We start from the raw sequence: 19,349 nt of genomic DNA, 5'->3' as shown, positions 1-19,349 counted from the left end.
GGTCCCGTTCCCGGTCCCAGGGCGGGGCAGTGGCGTGCCGGTCCTGTTCCCCGTCCCACGCCGAGTCCCAGCACCCGGAGTCGCGGCGCGTTGCGGTGCCCAGCCGCATGTGCCGCCAGTCGGTGCCCGGTGCCGGTGGAGGAGGGGCGGGCCCGGGGCGGGCCCGGCCGGGCGGGGACGGCCCGCGGGTGATGTCAGGCTGATGCTGTCGGTGCGGCGCGCGGTGCATTGTGGGCGAATCCCGCCGCCCGCCGCGGCTCCGAGGGGGAGGATGCGCTCGGGGCCGGCCCGTCCCACAGCCGCAGCCGCAGCGCGCCGGGCCGGCGGCACCGCGCCCGAGGAGCCGCACTGAAGGGCGTGGGGCATGCGCTGCCTGCGCCGGCCGCAGTGGGAAGCGCCGGCGGCGGCGGGGCCAGGTGAGCCGGGCCGGACCGGGCCAGGACGGGCCGCGGCGGGCACGGGCGGGGAAGGGAGGAAGGGAGGGACCGTCCCGCCGGCGGCCTGCGAGATGCGGGAGCGGGGACCGCATCGGGCCGTGCCGCGCCGGGGCTGCGCGCGGGGCACTGCGGGAGATGTAGTTTACCGCCCCACCCGGCGTCTCCAGCCGAAGGGAGAGAGTCCCGCGCGCGGGACTCGGGTTCCCAGCGTGCCCGCGGGGGTGGGCGGGCCAGCGGCGGAGTGACGGCCCGGTGCCACCAATGAGAAGGTTGGCCGGGTGGGGCGAACCAACTGCCGAGAGGGGCGGTGGGGAGTGGGGGGGCGGCGTGCCGGCAGCTGCAGTGCAGGGGCGGACGCGGCCACCTCCTCGGCGGGGGGAGGCGGGACGGCCCGAGGTGAGGGCAGGGCAGGGCGGGGGCCCGGGTGGCGGCCGCCCCTCAGCGCCGCTCCTGCCCGGGCCGGGGGTCGCGGCGATGCCCGGGGGTGCCGCCGCGGGATGGGCGGGCCGTGGCCTCGCTGCGTTCTGCACGGCAGGGGCGGGGGCGCCCTGAGCCCTGGGAGGCTCCGCCGGAGGGATTGGCCCCGTCGGGTGGTACCGGTGGCCGCCGCCGCTGGTCCCGGTGCCGGGCGGGGACCGAGGTGCGAAGGCTCCCGCGGCCTTGTGCCGGGCCGGGCTCCAGGGAAACCCACGGAGGGTGTCGGCCACCTCAGTGGGGCCAGGTGCCGCTCGGGGCTGGGCACGGCATCCTGCCCGGGGCCACCGGCTGCCTGTCCAGCCGCATGTGGAAAGCCAGCCCGCTCCATAGAGGTCTCTGGGGAGGGAGCGCTTCTATCGCGTTACATTGGGATAACTCCGTGGTGCTCGGGTTTGAGGCAGGAGGCTGAGAGTTCCTCCTCTTTGGCGGGGTGGAAATGGTGCTCCTGTGTGCGTGGTCGTGTCTCCTGAAGCTTTGGGGCTCAGAGTCTCCTGCCGTGGTGTCGGTACTGCTCGTGGCGCCCAAGTTGACATCGCTGGATGCGTCCATAGTCATTGTGCTTTCCCTGCATTCTGGGAGAGGAGGTATCCGGTGACCAGGGTCTGACCCACTGAGGACTCTCGAGATGAACACCATGACCTTGACGTGCATCTGGGATTTAACAGGGAACCAGAATGCTGTACGAAGCACTAGAATGACCTGGTCACTCTGACAGCTACTTGCATGACAAGTTCAAGACCCACAGTGGGTTTTGGGGCTGGGGACTGGATACCTGTTGGTATCATGTTTCTGAGCAGTTCAAACCAAATCTACTTTGAATTTTCTTAGGCTTGCAAGGTAGTTTGATTGATAGAAGGAGAGGTTTGCTAATTCTGCCATTTCATACGGATTTTTTGTAGTGTCACTAAAAATGTTGCCTTTTAGCAACAAACTTCTCAGTGAGTCACAACAGAGATTTTCAACCTGGGGACTTTCTGTGAGTGAAATCTAGCCTCGTGTTGTGTTGTGCCACAGGATGTGCTAATGCTCCCTCAGCAGCAGTGTTTGTAGGTGCTGTGCCTGTACAGGTGCTCCGACTAAAGAGCGTCAGTTCAGTCTCATGAGTGTCAGTGTGTCACCACATTTCAGTGTGCTGCCTTCTTCTGAGAGTATAAAGAGGGCCAGAATAGGAACGATGTCTTAATGTTTCGGCTTTTTTTCCTTTGTGTGCCAGTGATCATCCAGCTCATAAGGAGCATCCTCGTGGTGATATAGGTGGAATCAGAAACTTTTGAGATGCTGTGCTCATGAATGGTGTACGTGGTATCCACTGGTGTTACTGCTGTGTGCTTTTGTGTGCTTTGTGGTAATCTCATTCCTTCAGGAGCAGGCTCTTCTTGGGTGAAATAAAGCACTGGAATCTGTTGTAGGACACTTTTATCAGGGTCAGTCTTGGGGACACCTGCCTAACTTTTTCTTTCTTGGAATAGTCTTCAAGGAAAAAGCCAGATCCCTGTCAATGCTGTTGGTCCTCCGTAAGGGAGTGGCTCCAGTGCTAGGAAATCTATTCCATCATCCCCCGGGGTTGGTGCTAATGCAGTGGTGCTTGTGGCCCATGTGTGGATTTCCTTCCCTCTCCGTTCCCAGTGTTTGTTGGTGAAGGCAGGTGTATTTCCATGCTGCATCAGGCAGCCTGGAGCTCTCCTCCAAGGGAAGTGGGTGACACTTGTTTTTCAAAGCAGGAATGATCAGACAGATCCAGGAAGAGCCAAATCCCACTTTCTTCTATATCTTTAGTGTGGGAATCCCTTCATGCTATTTCTTGCTCTCTCTTATGGAAAGATTGACACATCAGAGCTTATCAGATAGCCCACTCCTATCATGTGGGTCTTGTTGTGTGCTCACCTCTTCAATTGTGTCCTTTCAGTTTTTTGCCTTAGTCTTAATGTGCAGGGTCCAGAAAAATGCTTTGGGAGCGGCTCCTCATCTTGGGAAGTTCCTAGGTTAGATTTGTTTGCCAGAGCTCCATAGTGACCTTCCAGTAACATTGATTCACTTTGAAAACAGAGCAGAGGACAGAAAATAGGTCCTTATAGAGGAATAGGTGTTTATAAAATCCTCAAGAGCTTTGTAAACTTCCTTAATTTTTAAGGACGTGTTGGCTTTGTTGGTATCTTCTACTTTGAACGTTGCAAGGTGCAGCCCAATATTTGCTGGTGTGATTGTGGAAGCATTTGCTAAAAACCTGTTCCAGCTCTGCTAGTTTACTGAGCAAGATACAGAGTGGACACAACCAGTGCTTCCCTCCCCTTCTTCCAGTAAAAATAACCAAAAAGTGTGTATTCCTCTGAAACGTCATGAAATCCCCTTAAATGTCACTGTGGGCCGCCATCCCATTGGAATAAATGTTAAGATTGCTTTGAGAGGGAGAAATAAGGAAGACCAGCTATGAGACCTCCCTCCCTAGTCCAGAGGAAGAGTGGGAGAATCTGTTGGGTATTTATTGAAGCTTTAGGAATGAGACTTGAGAAGTGGGGGAGATGATGTGACTTTTACGTGGTGCATCTGAAAACGGAGACTCCCTTGCATGTGAGAGTTTCCCCAGCTATGAACTGGACAGTGGCAATCCTTGTTGGTCAGGCCAAACTGGACAGTGGCAATCCTTGTTGGTCAGGCCAGTCCATGGTCTTCTCCACAGCAGTGCCCAGCACCTGCATATCACATTGTTGAGAGCCACAACAGTTCTCCCCAAAAATATGGAAAATAAGCTAGCAGTAGCAACGTGGCTTGGACATTATTGTATCAAGTGGTTTTTCATGTGAACTGTTCTGGTTTTCTGGAGACTGGTGGGTACATCAACGTATTAGGCTTGACGGGCAAAATAGAAAACTGCCACAGTAGGTTTTTTCATGGAATTCACGGTCCCTTGGCCCCTTTTGGTCTTACCCACTTCCACAGAGTTTTCTGTTGGGCCTTCTCCACTACTCAAGAGTTGCACACATGGGAGAGGCTGTTTTTTGTAGTTGAGAAGGAAGATGTTGACAGCGTGATGGACTGTAGAGCTGATCAAATAAGATGTGTTTGGAAACCCTTTCCTTTTGGTGTCAAGCTGTGTCATCTTTAATTTGGTGAGCAGTATGAAAGGAACAAACTGGATCCTGCACTGGCCCCAGCTGGATAGGTGCAGTGGAGAGCAGAGAATGCCTGTGGGCACAGATCTCCTCTTGGAAGAAATGAGGCATCCCAGCCTTCTGAAAGAGAGCTGGTGTCAGCTGTGGCAGATGGAAGTGGATTCCTCTCTGTCTGTGCAGTAGGAGATGTTGTGAGGCCACTGTCAGCCCAGGAGCTGCCTGGGTCCAAAGCTTTGGTGTCCTCCCAGTCATGGGAAAAGACAAAGAGATGAGGAGACATTGATGTCTGGTGAAAAGGTTTAGATTATAGGATCATAAACTCGACTGCTCAGGCCAAAGCCCCGGATCACTCCAGTCGTTCCTCTACCAGTGACCAAGAGCTGATGCTCAGGGAAAGGCTAAGAAGACAGGCACACTGTGCTTGCCCTGGTTACACCCCTTACCACCGTGGTGGTGCAGGATGCAGCTTTTCAGCCTTTTTGTTTGTTGGCCTGAATAATTTTCTATGTACACAAGGTGTGACCTGTGTGCTAAGAGCACTCTGTTGTGAAACCTAGCTCTGCATTCCTATGTGTTTTCCTCTCTTGTAGCCAGTTATTAGTTTTAGAGGAACTTTAGTTTTATCCTGGAACATCTTAATTTCTAAGGCCTTTGGCCTCATACCACACATATCTGTGTGCTTGTTGAGTCTTCCTAAAAGCACCTAGCCTTTCCTAATAGATCTATAAATCAGGGCTTCTCCCTTCTGCCTGCCAGTGAGTTTAATTTTTAATCTTCAGTTTTCTAAACATGTCTGTTGTGGAAGACTGATTTTCTAGATCCTCTGCAGAGCTCTTCAAAATAAACAGCAGCCAAAAATCCTTGGCATCTTCTTTCTGATCTTCCTTTCAAACAGTCTTTCAATTTCTTATCTGTCCATCATTTAGCAGACTGGCTGGCTGGCCGCTGGTCAGATATGGGTAGAAAATATCTAGATTTTATCTGTAAGAATTTACTTAATCTCTTTTACATCATCGGGAAAAAACATCATCACTTGGAATCATTTGTACTGTTTTCTTCTTTTGCACACATCTTCTATTCTAAAAACCTTCTGTTGGCACAGTAAGTCAGAAATAAAACAAAGTAGAAGTTGCAGTGGCCCAAGAATTTTTGTTCTTTTGGTTTTTTTTAAAGGTGATACATTTCTGTTCAACAAAGTGGAATTATTTGTAAGTTATATTTAAAATTTCATCTTGGTAATGCTGATCTGCATGAGGAAACTGAAGTTCCCCATTGCCTCCTGTTTCCTAAAGGCACAGGCCATCTGTTCTCACATGGCACATCACTGTTGCTGCTTTAATCTGGTCTTACGGGGTAGCTTTACTATTACATGTTTCCATTTAGCCTTGATACAAAATTACTTCTTTATCTCCTATGAGTCTGTCTGTTTATTCTGTAGTGTGTAGTACTCTTTCTCTCCTGGAGTGACCTGGCATTTTTCCGTGTACCTTTTCCATGGAGCACTGGAGAATGTGCCTGGGTAGCTCCGTGTTCACCCTTGAATCCATGCGTCCTCATTCCCTACCTTACCTCTGAAACCTGTTGCATCTCTTTGGTTTTCTGCGTTTTATTTAAATACCTTATAATCCTGAAACTTCTCCTTCTCTCTGTGTGTGTGGTGTTTTTTTCTAAAATTCAGCCCATTTTTCCCTGAAGCTGTGGTTCTTTGTGAGAATCTGCCTCCCAGCACCTGCTCTGCCACTCCTGCCCCTGGCTGGTCCATAGCTTCTCAACATGCAGTTTAAATTCTTGATACCTGTTCTGCTCACTGAAACAAGGGTATGGGTATGGTGTAGCTGTCTGATAATTTCACCTTCTCAGAGGCATCAGCACAGTGCTCCTCTTGATTGGACGCTCTAATAAATTGTCTGGCTTGTTTCCCTCATTTTATGAAAGTTGCTTGTTGTTTGCTTCCTGTACCACCTCAGCCAGAGAACAGAAGTCACCTTTGTGGTGACATTGTATTAGGAGACTTAGACTTTGTGGTCTAATTATGGCTTGAATTATTTAAACAGAATCTAGCTGCATTAGACTTCTAAAATTTACTAGTCTCAGAGTTGTGCTAGTAATTTAATCAAAACTAACTGGTTTCTTTTAAGTTTTGTTTTCCTTGGGAAAAAAAAAGGTGGCCTCAGGCAGAGTTACTCCAGTGTTCTTAAGCAGAAGGGACTGAATCCTTTGATCTCACAGAAGGCCAAGAGCTTCCTGCTGTGGAGACAAACACAGAGCACAGCTTGACTGAGGCTGAAATGGATCTGAGGTACTGCTCCTCCATTGTGCTGCCACTTGCATTTGACTGAGCCTACAATGAACCAGTTCAGGAAGCTCTAAGCCAAGGAAATGCCCTTGTTTATTAGGAAGAGGAATAGTTTTTCTGCTAGTACAGGTCACCACTTGAACCCATGGTGGCTGACTAGCCCATGGTGGAATCTTACATACACCAGTTCAAAGCTGGGAGGAGAAAGGGGAACTGCTTCTTTTCATTTGAGGCAGATTTTTAGATTGGCTAATTAGGAACCTGGAGCTGTGGATCCAGCATTGGGGTTTGTAGGATTTATGGGGTAATGTAGGTAATAGTGTAACAGTGCTCCCATTAAAGTCTCACCTTTCATTCATTAGCATCTAAGCACCTAAAATATGATTTTGGGGTGGGTGTTGGCTTTTTTTGTTGTTGTTGGGGTTTGTTTTGTTTTGTTGTTGTTGGGGGTTTTTTTTGTTGGGGTCTTTTGGGTTTTTTTGGGTTTGTTTTTTTTTTTTTGGTGTGTTTTTGCTTTTAGTAAAATTAACAGTAGCTAAAGCATGCCTTTTTAGAGGTACTCAACCTTGGTCTGAAAAGAAAATCCACCATCTTTCTTGTTTCAGATCCTGTCCTTAAGAAAAATACCAATGAAAAACTAATTTGTAGTTGTCAGGCTTCAGCTTCTAGCAGAAGATGAGCTGGAAAGGCAGAACCCTTCAGTTTCTTAAATTTTCATGATAGGGAGGGGAGGTACTTCTCCACTACATTTCCTTGCTTTTTGGGATTTCTGTGGGCTAAGTTCCGTGCATTTTAGAGAGCTTAGTTTTCAAGTGGAAGGCACCTTCCAGCCTTTTTTTCTGATCCAGGATTTTTAGTAGGCATGAGGCATGGATTACTGGACTCTATTGTCTCTCACCAGTAGGCAAGGACAGAATTGCCTCCCTTTTTTTTGTGCTTCTCTCTGCAGCAATGCTCTGCTCTGTATGCATGACCTCTGTGGCTTATTCATAGATGTCTGAGCGTGAGTTTGGTTGTATTCAGAAGCATTTTGTTGAAGATGCACTTTTCCTTTCTGCTGTTCCCCATTTCTATGAAGAAATAAGGAGTGGTTGCTTCTCAAGCAGAGACAAGGCTTATGGGGCTTTGTCCATTGAGCCAACAGGACAAAAGAGAAAATGTAAAAGGTGAAAATGCAAAGGGCAGGTAGTCAAGTAGTTTGTCACTCTTGTGACAGTTATGTGAGGGAAATGTCAGGAGCCATTTGGTTCCCAGGGCTCAGAGCTGTCTGGTTGCATAGGTCCTGCAGCCTCTTTTCAAGTCTGGTGGCAGTTCAGAAGCTGGCATTTCTGGTGTGCTTGTTGCTTCTTTTGCAAAACAGATTTTCTTTAACCTTGCTGCCTGTGTTTCTGATTGGGATGAGATTATATAGGTTTTTCCCCTTCCAAACATCCCAGGCTGGACTTGAACCAGTAATTGTTCTGTCTGTGGAGTATTTATTATTAGAAGCATTTACCAGGAGCCAGCTTACTCTGGCAAGCTGAGCACAGAATGCACAATTACTCATTGCAGGTTGAGATAGGTTTGAAAAATTGCTGTGAGCATTGACCAAGTAATGTACAAAATTTACTTTCCCAGTACGTTACTACAGCTATGAATAGAGAGTTATTTTTACATTAAAATATGGCATAAGGTTCATGATACTTTTTTATAGAAACAAGTTCTGACCATATGTGTTCTGTAAGAGGAAATTCTCAGAATCCAGTTACTTGGCATAGCACTGGAGAATTAAGGATCAAAGTATAAATGTGGTTTATGACAATGAATCTGTCCAGAAGAACACATTTTAGAGTTTTGTTGGGGGTTTTATTGGTGTGTTTTTTGTTTGTTTGCATTGGGGATTTTGTTGGGTTTTAGGGTTTTTTTCCCTGACACAACAAGCTGGTGTAAAATCCAATTGCAGAATGAGAAGGCACATGCCTCAGTCATAGAGCTGCTTAACTCCACAGATAGGAAAACTCCTGGATGGGAAGCAATTATTGGCATGTTCTGGGAGAGTGCAGGCAGGTACTCTCAGTTGTGGAATAGATGGCATCCTTGACACACGTGGAAATAGCTTTTATAGAGGCAGTCCAGACCAGCTTGTAAAGCTCTCCATAATCTTGGCAACACCCTAGTTCCTTGGAAACTGACTCACACAGCAGTGCAGAAAGAAATTAAACAGACCATGCTTGCATGTACAAGAATTATTGTATATTTTTGTGTGTTTTTCTAGGATGTTCTTGCATAGACTAAATATCACCACGGGAAGCAGTGCACAGACTGTGAGGGTGCAATATCCCAGACACTCCTTTGTTGGAGGCTCTTCCTCAGAAGCACCAGCTTGAGCTGTTACGGCGTTGCTGCACCAACAATTTTCAGAGGAAAATGAGTTGACATCTGTGTGGACTCTTGGTGTGCTTTTGGGTTGGGTCATGCAGCAAGAGTCTTATGGAAAGAATGGGGATTTTTCATATCAGCAAGGAAGAGAGTGTGTGGTGGAGAGGAAATACGCAATTTGCTAGAATCAGTACAGTTACCTGCAGAAATTGCTGGGATGCATTCCCAGCCCACACCAGAGGCACTACAGCAATCTGTAGGAATTACCCTCCCCAGAGCAGCTGTAAAGGCTGTGGCCAGGCAGCCTCTGGGACATGGCGCTGCTGTGGCAGTGACCAGAGGCAAAGGACAAATTTGATAGACCCCAGGACTGTGTAAGAAGGACTGCTCAACAGAAGAAGAGAGACAGTGGGAAAAGTGGGAAGCAACCCAAAATGGTGATGGAATAGGGACAATTGAGGTAAAACCGATTCTGCCAAAGAAATATTTAATCCCTCTGCCTGGATGGTTTAGATAAAGCCCAAGGGGGAACAGAGGCAATGCCTAACAAAGTACAAAGGGTACGGATGGCTCCAGGAATTTATGTAGCAACATAAAAGGAATCACAAACTCTCTTTGGAAGGTGTTTAGCTATACCAGGAACTTAAATCCCAGTGAAGACCAGTTTACTGGATGGATGTGAACACTTGACCCAGTATGTTTTCTATATGTACAAAGAGTTCAAAGAGCAGAGTAAGTGTGCTCAGTGGTATCCATCCACTCCACCTGAAATGCAGGTATATTATATACAGCCTGGAGGGGAAGTGTTAGTTAAGGCATTCTTTAGGAAATCCAAATTACAACCTGTGTGGGGCGGTCCATGTACTGTTTTATTGTGTTCCTAGTTTGCTGCTAAAGATTTTGGTAAGGAAAATTGAAGATGCCATTCTCACATCAAACAAGTAGTGATAATCAACCAGTTGATAAATGACTGGCTTCTGAGAATCCTTCATGATTTTGTGTTGGGAATCATTTAAGTATTTGTGCATGGGAATGTATAACCTTGGACTCTACCCTATGGCTATCTTGTTAAGTTTTAATTCTGTTAAGTTTGTTATTTGTAATAATGTTGTAGAAGGACAGGGGTTCAACACCTCAAAATTGTTTTGTCTTTCCTTTTACTACATTAGCAGGTATACTTAGTTAAGAGAAAGGAAGAGTTGTTGAGGAACACACCTGGTGCGGGTAGCTGGGTGTGCAGCTGCAGTGGGAGCTGCAGGAAATGCCTTGGAAGGAAGGAAATGTCTGGAAGCCCAGGCAAGGGGCCATAAACTGGTGCCACCCCTTTGCCAATCAAAGGCCATGGGGACATGTAGGGCTGGCTGGCTGGTTCATCCAGAGACTCTGTAGAACTCAAATAAAACCAGATAAGACCCCAGACCAAATATCCCCATTTACCAAGAGGCACGTGCAAGGGGTATGAAGAGCACGAGAGGAACACAGCCTGTAAGGGCACAAAAGTCCAGTGGTGCCAGTGTGACTCCCAGAGTGGTTCCTGAATGGTCAGACAGGAAATTTTCCTTGGTAAGCTGTCTGTAAACTAAAAAGGGATGAGATAGAAGATTAGAGAATGAAACTGTAGATTTGCAGGCAGCAGAGGAAGGATGAATCTGCTCCCCTGAGCATGCACCAGCTAGAGGGAAGAATTCCTTACATAAATGGGAAAATGGTTACAGAAGGGCTGTCGGGGGATGATTTAAGTGACTAACAGTTGGCATGATTTGTCATGTTTTTGTCAGTCTCAGGAAACCTATTCTGTGTAATAACAAATAGAATCTCTGTTGTGATCAGCACTGGGCTTGAAGACTGAAAAAATGTCCCATTTAGTGTCATTTAGTCTGATATGACATCAGTGCAGCAAGTGGCAGTTGCCCCACTTAGGCTAATTTTTATTATGAAAGTGCTTGGTAATACGAAGTCTGCATGGCAAATCTATAAATACATGAATTTTCCTAGCAAAATATCCTGTCTTCCAGAATTTGAATCATATTATGAAATCTCTCATCAAGAACTTACTGTTAGGTTCATAAACTCTAAATAACTTTCTGACAAGTTTATTTAATACTTGGTAATTATGGTGACTGCATCTATCAAAAATTTCTGAATGGGTAAGATGAACACAGCTTTCTCTGGAATGGAGGTTTAAAATGATTGATCTCAGGCTGTGGGCCTTTTAATAACCTGATATAATAGGTTATAACAAGACCATTGAGCAACAGATGTTATCAGTTTGCTGTGTGCCTGAGTTGTTTTTTCAAGATAAAATCCTGTTCTCCAAGAATAAGGACTCAAGGAAGGTCCTGTTGACCACTCTGAAAACTGACTTGGAATGGCTACATTTGGTGGAAGATGAATAACAGGCTCTGCACAAAAGCAGAGAGCAGGGAGAGGACATTCCTGATGGGACATTTTGCATTACCTGGGGATTTGGTCACACTCTGGTCCAGGATCAGGTGATGACAACATAGCCCTGTGTGTCAGGTGTAGGCTGAGTCTGATATCATAAGTACAACCTCTGTTTAGTACTTGCTTTTATTCAGATATATTTGTTTTGGCTGCCAGCAGACTATTCAAGCTTTTCAGTAGTGATTTATATTGATTTTGCAGGTACATATACTTAAGCTGCAGTTAAATGTTCATTGTAGGCAAACCATAATGTTTGCCTGTTAAATTAGTAGAGGTTGAGCTGGTTATGATATCAGAGGGATTTCCTGGTGTTGGATTTAATGTTCTGCTTGCTTCAAATTTGGAGCAACTCTGTCAAGGAGATTGGTGGAAGATAATAAACTTTCCTTTCAAATTCTCCTGCTCCCCATTGTTTTACTTTACTGCTGAGATGTGTTTGGGGAGGATTAGGATCACATAAACCCCTGGCAGCGTAGGCGTGCTTATCTGGTGTGCGTTCCTAATGATTTGTTGTCATAATTACCTGTGCTGATTCTCCCTGCAGATAGGTGGGTTTGGCACAGAAATTACTGGTATGTCTGACTGCTCTGTAATGCGTGTGAATGCAGTCTCTGGCAGTGTGGTATTGTTTGTTTGGGGGTTTTGTTTGATTTCCTCAAGTCCTGTGCTGTTACTTTCACTGTGCAGGCAGTGATAGTTCAGTTGGCTGTGCAACTGGGTAGCCATAATAATGCTGTCAAGGTGCATCTGTTATCATGTTTAATATGTATGTTCTGCTCAGTGCAGCCTCGTGTTAGGAGAGAATCTGGACCTTGATTGATTGCAGTCTGCCTTGATTGCAGTTGTTTTTGTTTGTTTTTCCCAGTCACTCCTTAATGGTCATAAACCATTCAAAGATGAAAAACAGTCCCAGCATCTTGCAACCTCACCTTTAGATGTTTCGATTTTTACAGAAGTGAAATGCTGTGAAAAGCAAGTCCAGAGTTTCTAAGGCTGATGCCCTTCCGTGCCTATGAGAAGAATATGTCACAGAGGAGACTTTAGGCTGCAGCTGACAGGAGTTGAGCCTACTCTCTAAGCAGGGTTTGCTGCAGCAGGGGCAGCCAGTGAAGGAAGACGAGTCTTCAAGGAACAATTCAGAATCCTACGAGCTCCTGCTGTGAGAGCTACCTTAACAGTGTATGGCTTGTTTTTCATTGCTGTTTCAAATTCAGCAGGGAGTATGGTGTATTCCAGGGCTGAGGGGCTCTTAGTCCAGTGCACTGCATTTTTTTTTAAATCAACTTCTTTCCTGTACTGTCATACGCATTCCTACCCTGATAGCAGAATGCTAGTGCATGGTACAACTTACATATACAAAGATTTAAGGGGGTTTTTGTTTGCTTCAATGTGAGTGATTTAATTTTTATAGTTGGTATTGTGTGTTGGAAGGAGATGATGTTGGAAAAACAGTGAGGGACACTGAGTCCATGCAGCTACTGCTGCCATTAACTGAGCCCTAGTGCTGCTGGGCACTGGCACTTGGAAACTCCACTCATTTTTGTTTTCTTACTTCTAAGCATTCTCAGTCCTACTTTTTATGTTCTCATCTTATTCCCCACCCCATCTGTTTCATTCATGTTCCTGTTGGGAACAGCTGAATTATGCTTAAATTCTTCTTACAACTGTTTTTTAAATTGTTCCTCCCATGCAGGTATTGGACAGGGAGATTGATCTGATTTCTAGACTGCAATTCATTGGGTTACTTCTTTTGGTTTTGCAGATATCCAACTTTGTCTCACCCAAAAAAATGCTGTAGTTTACATCAACGTTCCATAACACTTCTGGGGTCTGCTCTTAAGGTGGATCATGCTCCTGATGTGGTTCATGGTAGGGAATTTGGTCAAGTAAAGAGGGTCATGGGTTACAGCAGTCTAAATTGCTCTAATTTGTAGACTTCCAGAGGTAAGGATGTGTCCTGAAATAAAGTGGGATATTGCAATTCCTCCACAGTGAGATTAAGACACTTAAGATTATCCAGGACCCTTAGTAAGGTGGTGAGAGACAGAATTCCGTAGCTTTGTTCTGCTGTTTAATAACCACCCCATGTCTGATGGGTTTTGAGCTTGATGTTTGTGAGTGTGGCTGTACTTTGAGCACTCCAGCCATAGTATGCTGAAACTGAAGCAAGCCAACATAGGAAAGATCTCATCTATTCACTAGGAATTCCCACAGGGCATGCTTGGTATTTATAAGTTTAATTTTAAGAGTGCTATAATCCTGTAAAATGAAGAAATAATTTTTCCAATAAAGCTGTTTAAAATTTTGCTTGCATGAAAGAGAACCTTGTAAGATAGGTGATTGGGCTGTGTATATGAGACTTCTTCTATCAGTTCTTTATTTTTTGTTCTCTGACCTCCTTGAAGGGCTAAAGGAGACCTATTTATTATATATATACTCCTTCTGCTGAAAGTACCTCACCAAAACACACTTTGGTCCATACTGAGTCATACCACAGGTCCATCTAGGCCAGTATCCCAACCTAAGCTGGCAAAGAATGGGTATCTAGGATAGAGAATAAAAGCTGGAAAAGCATATAAAATGACTCTCCAGACTGCTCATGCCACTTCCAGTGAACTGGTGAACATGGGGTGCTTTGCATTTCTTTTGTTATAAAGGCCAAAACTAAATTTATAAAACTATAAAGTTTATATGTTTGTGGAGTTTATATAGTTGGCTGAAGGAGATGGCAGTATGGAAGAGTTGATTTCACACTTCTTCATGCTGCGGTTGGCCAAGAGATGGAATTTGGTCCTACTGTTGTCACTGTTTATTTCTCAGCTGCTTTCTTTTGTGCTTCACTTGCTATTTCTAGGAAGGCAGTTTTAGAGTATCTTGGGCTTGCTCAACTCCCTTGCATGACTTAAGTGGGGACAGGGGTACAAGACTTGCTTGACATCCTGTCCATTTCCTACAGGAAAAGACAAACTGAAAGTTCTTGTTTTCACAGTCACTGTACTTTAAATTATGTCTCTTGATATTCAGTGGTTGACACATTTTAGAGGTAAGGAGAGTGGTATAGTGTCTGGGTTTAAGACACTTGGGTAACATTTAACATGCAGAAATGATGCTCACTGCTGTATATTGGGGAGGAGAAGTAGTGCCTTACCACTCTTCCACAGACCATCTCTTGCCTCTTCCCTTCTGTTAACAAAGTCAGCTCTGGCATAGTGCTGGCTGCAGGTTTTCATGGTGGACAAACAATATTTACATGACATTTTATTAATTTAGAAGGGATTATAATAATGCATAAATTAAAAGCATAATTTAGATGTGCTGATGGTTTCTGCACAAAGGCAGCTTCATTCCTTCTTTTGCCCCTTGTGATGCTCCTGGGTTCTTAGGTTAACATGTTAGGTCTGGCTATGGATGTAGGTAGTGCTTGGCCCTTAGGCTTGAGCATGTTTCTGCAGTATTTATACTGCCTCAGGAATAAAGTATGGATTTGCGCTGCTACTGTGATCGTAAACAGCTTGGAATTTGTTTTGGACTATAATTAAATTGGCATTTGCCTTGGCTGAATTACTCTGGCGATACCAGAGCATATCTGTAAACTTAGTTCTGTAATTCCGTATTGCCAAATGGCTGCTATTCGTGGTACTGCCCAGGAGGATTTTATTCTATTTCAAAGCCAGATTCCTTTAAATAACAGACATGATATCTTTGTACATATGTATTAAAATTTTGATAAAGGGAAGTGGAATAGTGCACCAAGGAAAGCGATCGTACCTTGCCTGGCTTTGAGTGCTCATGGGCTTTCATGCTCCGTCTCTCCTCTAAAATTATTCCTTGGAATTAACTTTTCCACCACGAGTCACCAGACTGAAATCTTACACTAAAGTGATGTGAAGAGACCTTCAAGAGTAGGCAGGGGATACTTATTTCTGTGTGTTTATGTCGGGGGGTTTTGTATTTTCGTAATGTTGGAAGTTTGGCACAGTCTATAGTTAGCTAACTTTTCTTTAAATACCAGACAAAAAGCCAACTTTAAGGGAGATTTTTGCAGGCATTCTCTGTCCTGTGCCTCCTGCGGTGATGTGCGGGGAGGTTGTGTGCTCAGTACCCACTGATAGCTTAGGGATGGCCAGTTCAGGTGTTCTGGTGAGCATGGGGGAGCCTGGGAATGGCATTCCACTGCTCATTAGAAGAAGCAGCACAAATGTTGTGCTGCCAAACACAGCAGGTATTTTCTCTTTCCGATTTCTTACTTCAGTACCCGATGATTGAAAGCACAGCTACCCCATACAGATGCAGGACTCTTTCAGTGAGAATTCAGAACATTTTGCAGCACCTTTCTTCTGAATCTCTTTAATACCCAGTTTTTTCTTATTTCTCTTCTATCGTTTTGATTGTCCTTTAGCAGATGTTGGATTGAACATTTCTCAGCAGCCCTCTTGCTGAGTTAGTCTGCTGCTCTTTTTTTTCATGTAGTTATCTTCTATATCTGGAGTGAAATCATCTTTTGTGAAGATTTTTATAAGGTGTCTTTGAGATCTTTTGTTCATGTTTTGTTTGATCATCCTTTGTCTTGCACTTTTGACATACTTCTGTCTGCTGCTTCCTTGTGCACACTACATGCTGGCCACTTCCTAGCCTTCCCTCTCAGCCCTTTTATTGCTAGGGAATGAGTTCTTTTCTCTACTTGAGCTCATAATTAACTGGTAACTTTTTTCCTTTTTTTGAACCTAAAGAAGTGTGATGGTTGAGTGACCAGCTCTACCCTTTTTAAAAAATTTGGAATTTATGTTGTTAATCTAAGTCTGCAACCAGAGTGCTACAGTAACACTCAGTTTTAGAAAGGAAAATATTCATATTTTGGGGGAAGGAAAATAGGATTGCCAAGATCTGGCCTACTTCTAAAGCCAGTAGAATATCTAAAGAAGATCTTTTATTAGGCCTGTCTCATTAATTTTCTTCTAGGAAAGCCGAGTTAATGTGTTTCTGAAAGTACTTCTTGTAGAACATTTATAACAAAAACCCCTTAAAATTAATATCAGCATAGGCTATCTGGAGCTCCATATAAAGGCAGGAAAAAGGAGCAAGATGAACACCACAAGCACAACTTATCTCTCTGTATTTTAATTTGATCATCTTTAGCACTGCGTGTAAGGTATGAGGATGACTAAGTTATACCTGGCTGAAGCCTTTTCTAACCATCCCCATCTTCTCTGCTTGGCTGTTCATTACAGTGATGTGTCTGTAACCCTGGCCCTATATGGGCCTTCTACCCTATTCAGACTTTTTAGGCTTATTGAGTGCAATACCTGGCAAACCTTTCTGATTTGTGTTGGATGTCATCCAGTGCAAGCCATAAAAGCTGCCGAGGTAGCAGCTGCTCTGCTAAAACAAGACTTCTTTGCTTGGTAACAATAAGAGCCTTTGCAACATTTTGGTGTTAGGTTCTCTTTGCCTTCTTGACTGTCAAGCCCAAGAGCAGTGGAATCCTGCATGGTGTAGCTGGTGATTGTCACCCTTCAGTTTGTGCTGCTGACTTGGAGCACGGTTGTGTCTGTCAGGTTACGCATGGAGTGAGCTCTGGTGTTTGCAAGCTGAGTTTGCCTTCTCTCCTAAGAGGGTGGTTCTGATTTAGTCATAAACAAAACCTGTGGAAACGCAGCATGTACTTATACTGCGACCTGTAATAATTTTGTCATTCATTCCCCCTGCCCCTTTTTTTTCCCCAGATAAATGGCTCATTTAAACTGGGAGCTACTGAAATACTCTCTGGCTGGCAAATGCAGTGCCTAGCAGCAGTCATCAAGGACGAACCAAACATGAGTGGTGGAGGGGAACAGGTCGACATTCTCCCGACCAACTACGTGGTCAAAGATCGCTGGAAAGTGGTGAGTAGCTCTGGCTTTAATGGCCCAAAGAGACTCCCCCCTCCTCCTGCAGTAGTACAGCAACTTCCCTACTTAATCCTGGCCTCTGGCAAGCAACAGTGGAGTGGTATGATTTGATATGTTAGCAAGATACTGCAGAAAGAAGGGTTTTAGACTGGTATTTTCAGAGGACTAAACCTGCCAAGAATTTTTAGGTAGTATTGAAATGTTGCAGCACACTCAAATAATTTTTTTAGTAAGAAACTTAGATTTCAAATTACTGTGGCAAAGAATACTACAGACATGACTATAAATAAATTGCATTACAATAAAATAAGGTAAAACCAAATGTTTCAGGTTGGAATGTCAGCTACTTCAAGAGTCAGAAAGTCCATGATTAACCAACCAGCTGGTTCAACTTCTGTGTAAATTTATTAGGATACTTAAAATGATATCATCATATGTTGAGTTTTAGTTCTTACCTCATCTATTGTGCAAGCTGGACTGGCATTTGCATTTCAAATGCTGAAAAAACATTTAAATCCCATGTGTGCCATTGCCTCAATTTTTAACTGGGATTATCAGCACTCTCTGAATCATTAAACTCGCAGCAGAAGCCTCACTAGTCTGAACTATAAGTGATTTGCAGTAGTAGTGCTGAGTTGTTCTTTATGCTGACTAGCTGTAGTACAGTGGCCCTGTGAGTTTTGCAGTGGAATGTGGAGAGCAGAGGACTAAACAAATTTGGGACTCTGAATTCACTTCAGTTCCAGGCTGTGGATAGGTTATTTTTCAATGGCCCACTTCAGACAAAACGTTATCCTTTCATTAGACTTGGCTTGTGCCTTATCTCTGTATTGACCTAGGCAGTTCAGCTGAGCTCTGTTCTTGTTGCTCCCTACTGCCTGTCTCTCTTCACTTTGTTCCAGCTTTCTCCACAGCCTTCACTTTTCTGTCTGGCCTTTTGCTGAACAGCCTATTTATATTTTAGCAATTCAAACTGTTCTTCATTCTCCTTGCTTCTTGAGAGCAGATGGAGAAGCTCAGTTTTCTCTGTGATTAGACACCAAAATGGAGACAACTCCTTTGCCCCTCCCAAAGCTTTCTGTCACGCTGAAGGAAAGCTTTGCTGTGCTCCTGCAGCTCTGGACTGGAGCACATATACCTGTTTTGGAGAGATGATCCATGGGCAGGTTAACTGACATATAGGACTTGAAATGTGCCCTGTGCTCACCAGTGTCTCAGAAAATAATGCTTGCAGCTTTTATCTGTCTCTCCTTGCACAAATGGAAATTCTCCCAGAGCCTAAAATTTGGTTAGATTGGTGCACGTTCTTTGCCAAGATGAATTTCTATGCTCTCCTTGATGCCTTTGTTTCAGGTGCATGATTGCTAAATACTCATTCTTCCTTAACATGAGGAAGAACTCGTTTATATTGAGGATGGCTGAGCCCTGGAACAGGCTGCCCAGGGAGATAGTGGAGTCTCCCTCTCTGGAGACGTTCCAAACCCACCTGGATGGGTTCCTGTGTCACCTGCTCTAGGTGACCCTGTCTTGGCAGAGGGGTTGGGCTAGGTGATCTCCAGAGGTCTCTTCCAACCCTAACAATTCTGTGATTCTGGGATTCTCTGTTCTCCTTTACCTTGGCTAACTTTGGCTCGTACCATTCCCTATTCGTCAATCTTGAAGTTTCTCGTTCATTGACAGGAGTGCTAAAACTTCTGTAAATGATAGGAGTATTTTTGTAACAAAGTCTAAACAAGGTAACTTTTTTCTTGGCAACAGCAGAACTCTTAAAAGCACCAAAAACTCCAAATAAAGTCTCAAATATGCTCAGTGATGCTCTCAGGGGAACATTTTAAACCAATTTTGAAGTTCGTAGAGGCACTAAGTGTGGGATTCAGTGCTTCATTGTTGCAGGAATCTGTGACTGGGGCCTGCTAGAAGCTCTACCTACTAACTCTGCCTTAGAAAAAATAGAAATATGCAGCTGCATTGTCAACAACAACTACCTCTAACTAGAGGAATAACCTTTTATGTTTCATAATGTCTCACAGTAGCCTTAAATACTCCAGTGAGGTCATTGCCCCACTTGAAGGCTCTGAGAAATGCCTTGCTAAAGGCTGTAAATAGCAATGAGAAATCCTTTTCCGCAGCTCTGAGTAGAGCTGGGAATTTGACCACGTGCTAGCTGACTTGTGCACTGTGAGCCTTCATTGAACAGTCATTTCCCCCCCACTCCCCCCCAAAAAAGTGCAAAATGCAGACCCTTTCCTTTCAGGCAGGCCTTCTGTGCCTTCCCCTTGCTTTAAGTTGGTGTGGGACTAGTCAGAACCACGAGCTGTGAGGGGCTTGGAGTAATCTG

The 19,349-nt window shown here is 44.9% G+C and overlaps 1 protein-coding gene across 2 annotated transcripts in view; it reads left to right on the top strand.

The window, feature by feature from the left end:
- The first annotated feature begins 248 nt into the window (after positions 1-248).
- TTBK1 (tau tubulin kinase 1) overlaps positions 249-19,349 on the top strand; it is a 109,075-nt gene continuing 89,974 nt past the window's right edge. Inside the window, exons 1-2 of one of the 2 annotated variants that reach the window (XM_042031907.1) lie at positions 249-416; positions 16,847-17,005. In XM_042031907.1, the coding sequence (XP_041887841.1) occupies positions 16,898-17,005 (108 nt within the window). In that variant the 5' untranslated portion in view covers positions 249-416; positions 16,847-16,897. Of the gene's footprint in view, positions 417-763; positions 834-16,846; positions 17,006-19,349 lie in introns of those variants that run through there. The other variant, XM_042031908.1, reaches the window with a different exon arrangement.

Source organism: Corvus kubaryi, unplaced genomic scaffold (genome assembly GCF_017639235.1).
Source record: "Corvus kubaryi isolate FWS band 111438036 unplaced genomic scaffold, C.kubaryi_AGA036_p1.0 37347, whole genome shotgun sequence".
Taxonomy (NCBI): domain Eukaryota; kingdom Metazoa; phylum Chordata; class Aves; order Passeriformes; family Corvidae; genus Corvus; species Corvus kubaryi.
The sequence above is the reverse complement of the archived record's forward strand: the minus strand, read 5'-3'. Positions and strand labels throughout refer to the sequence as shown.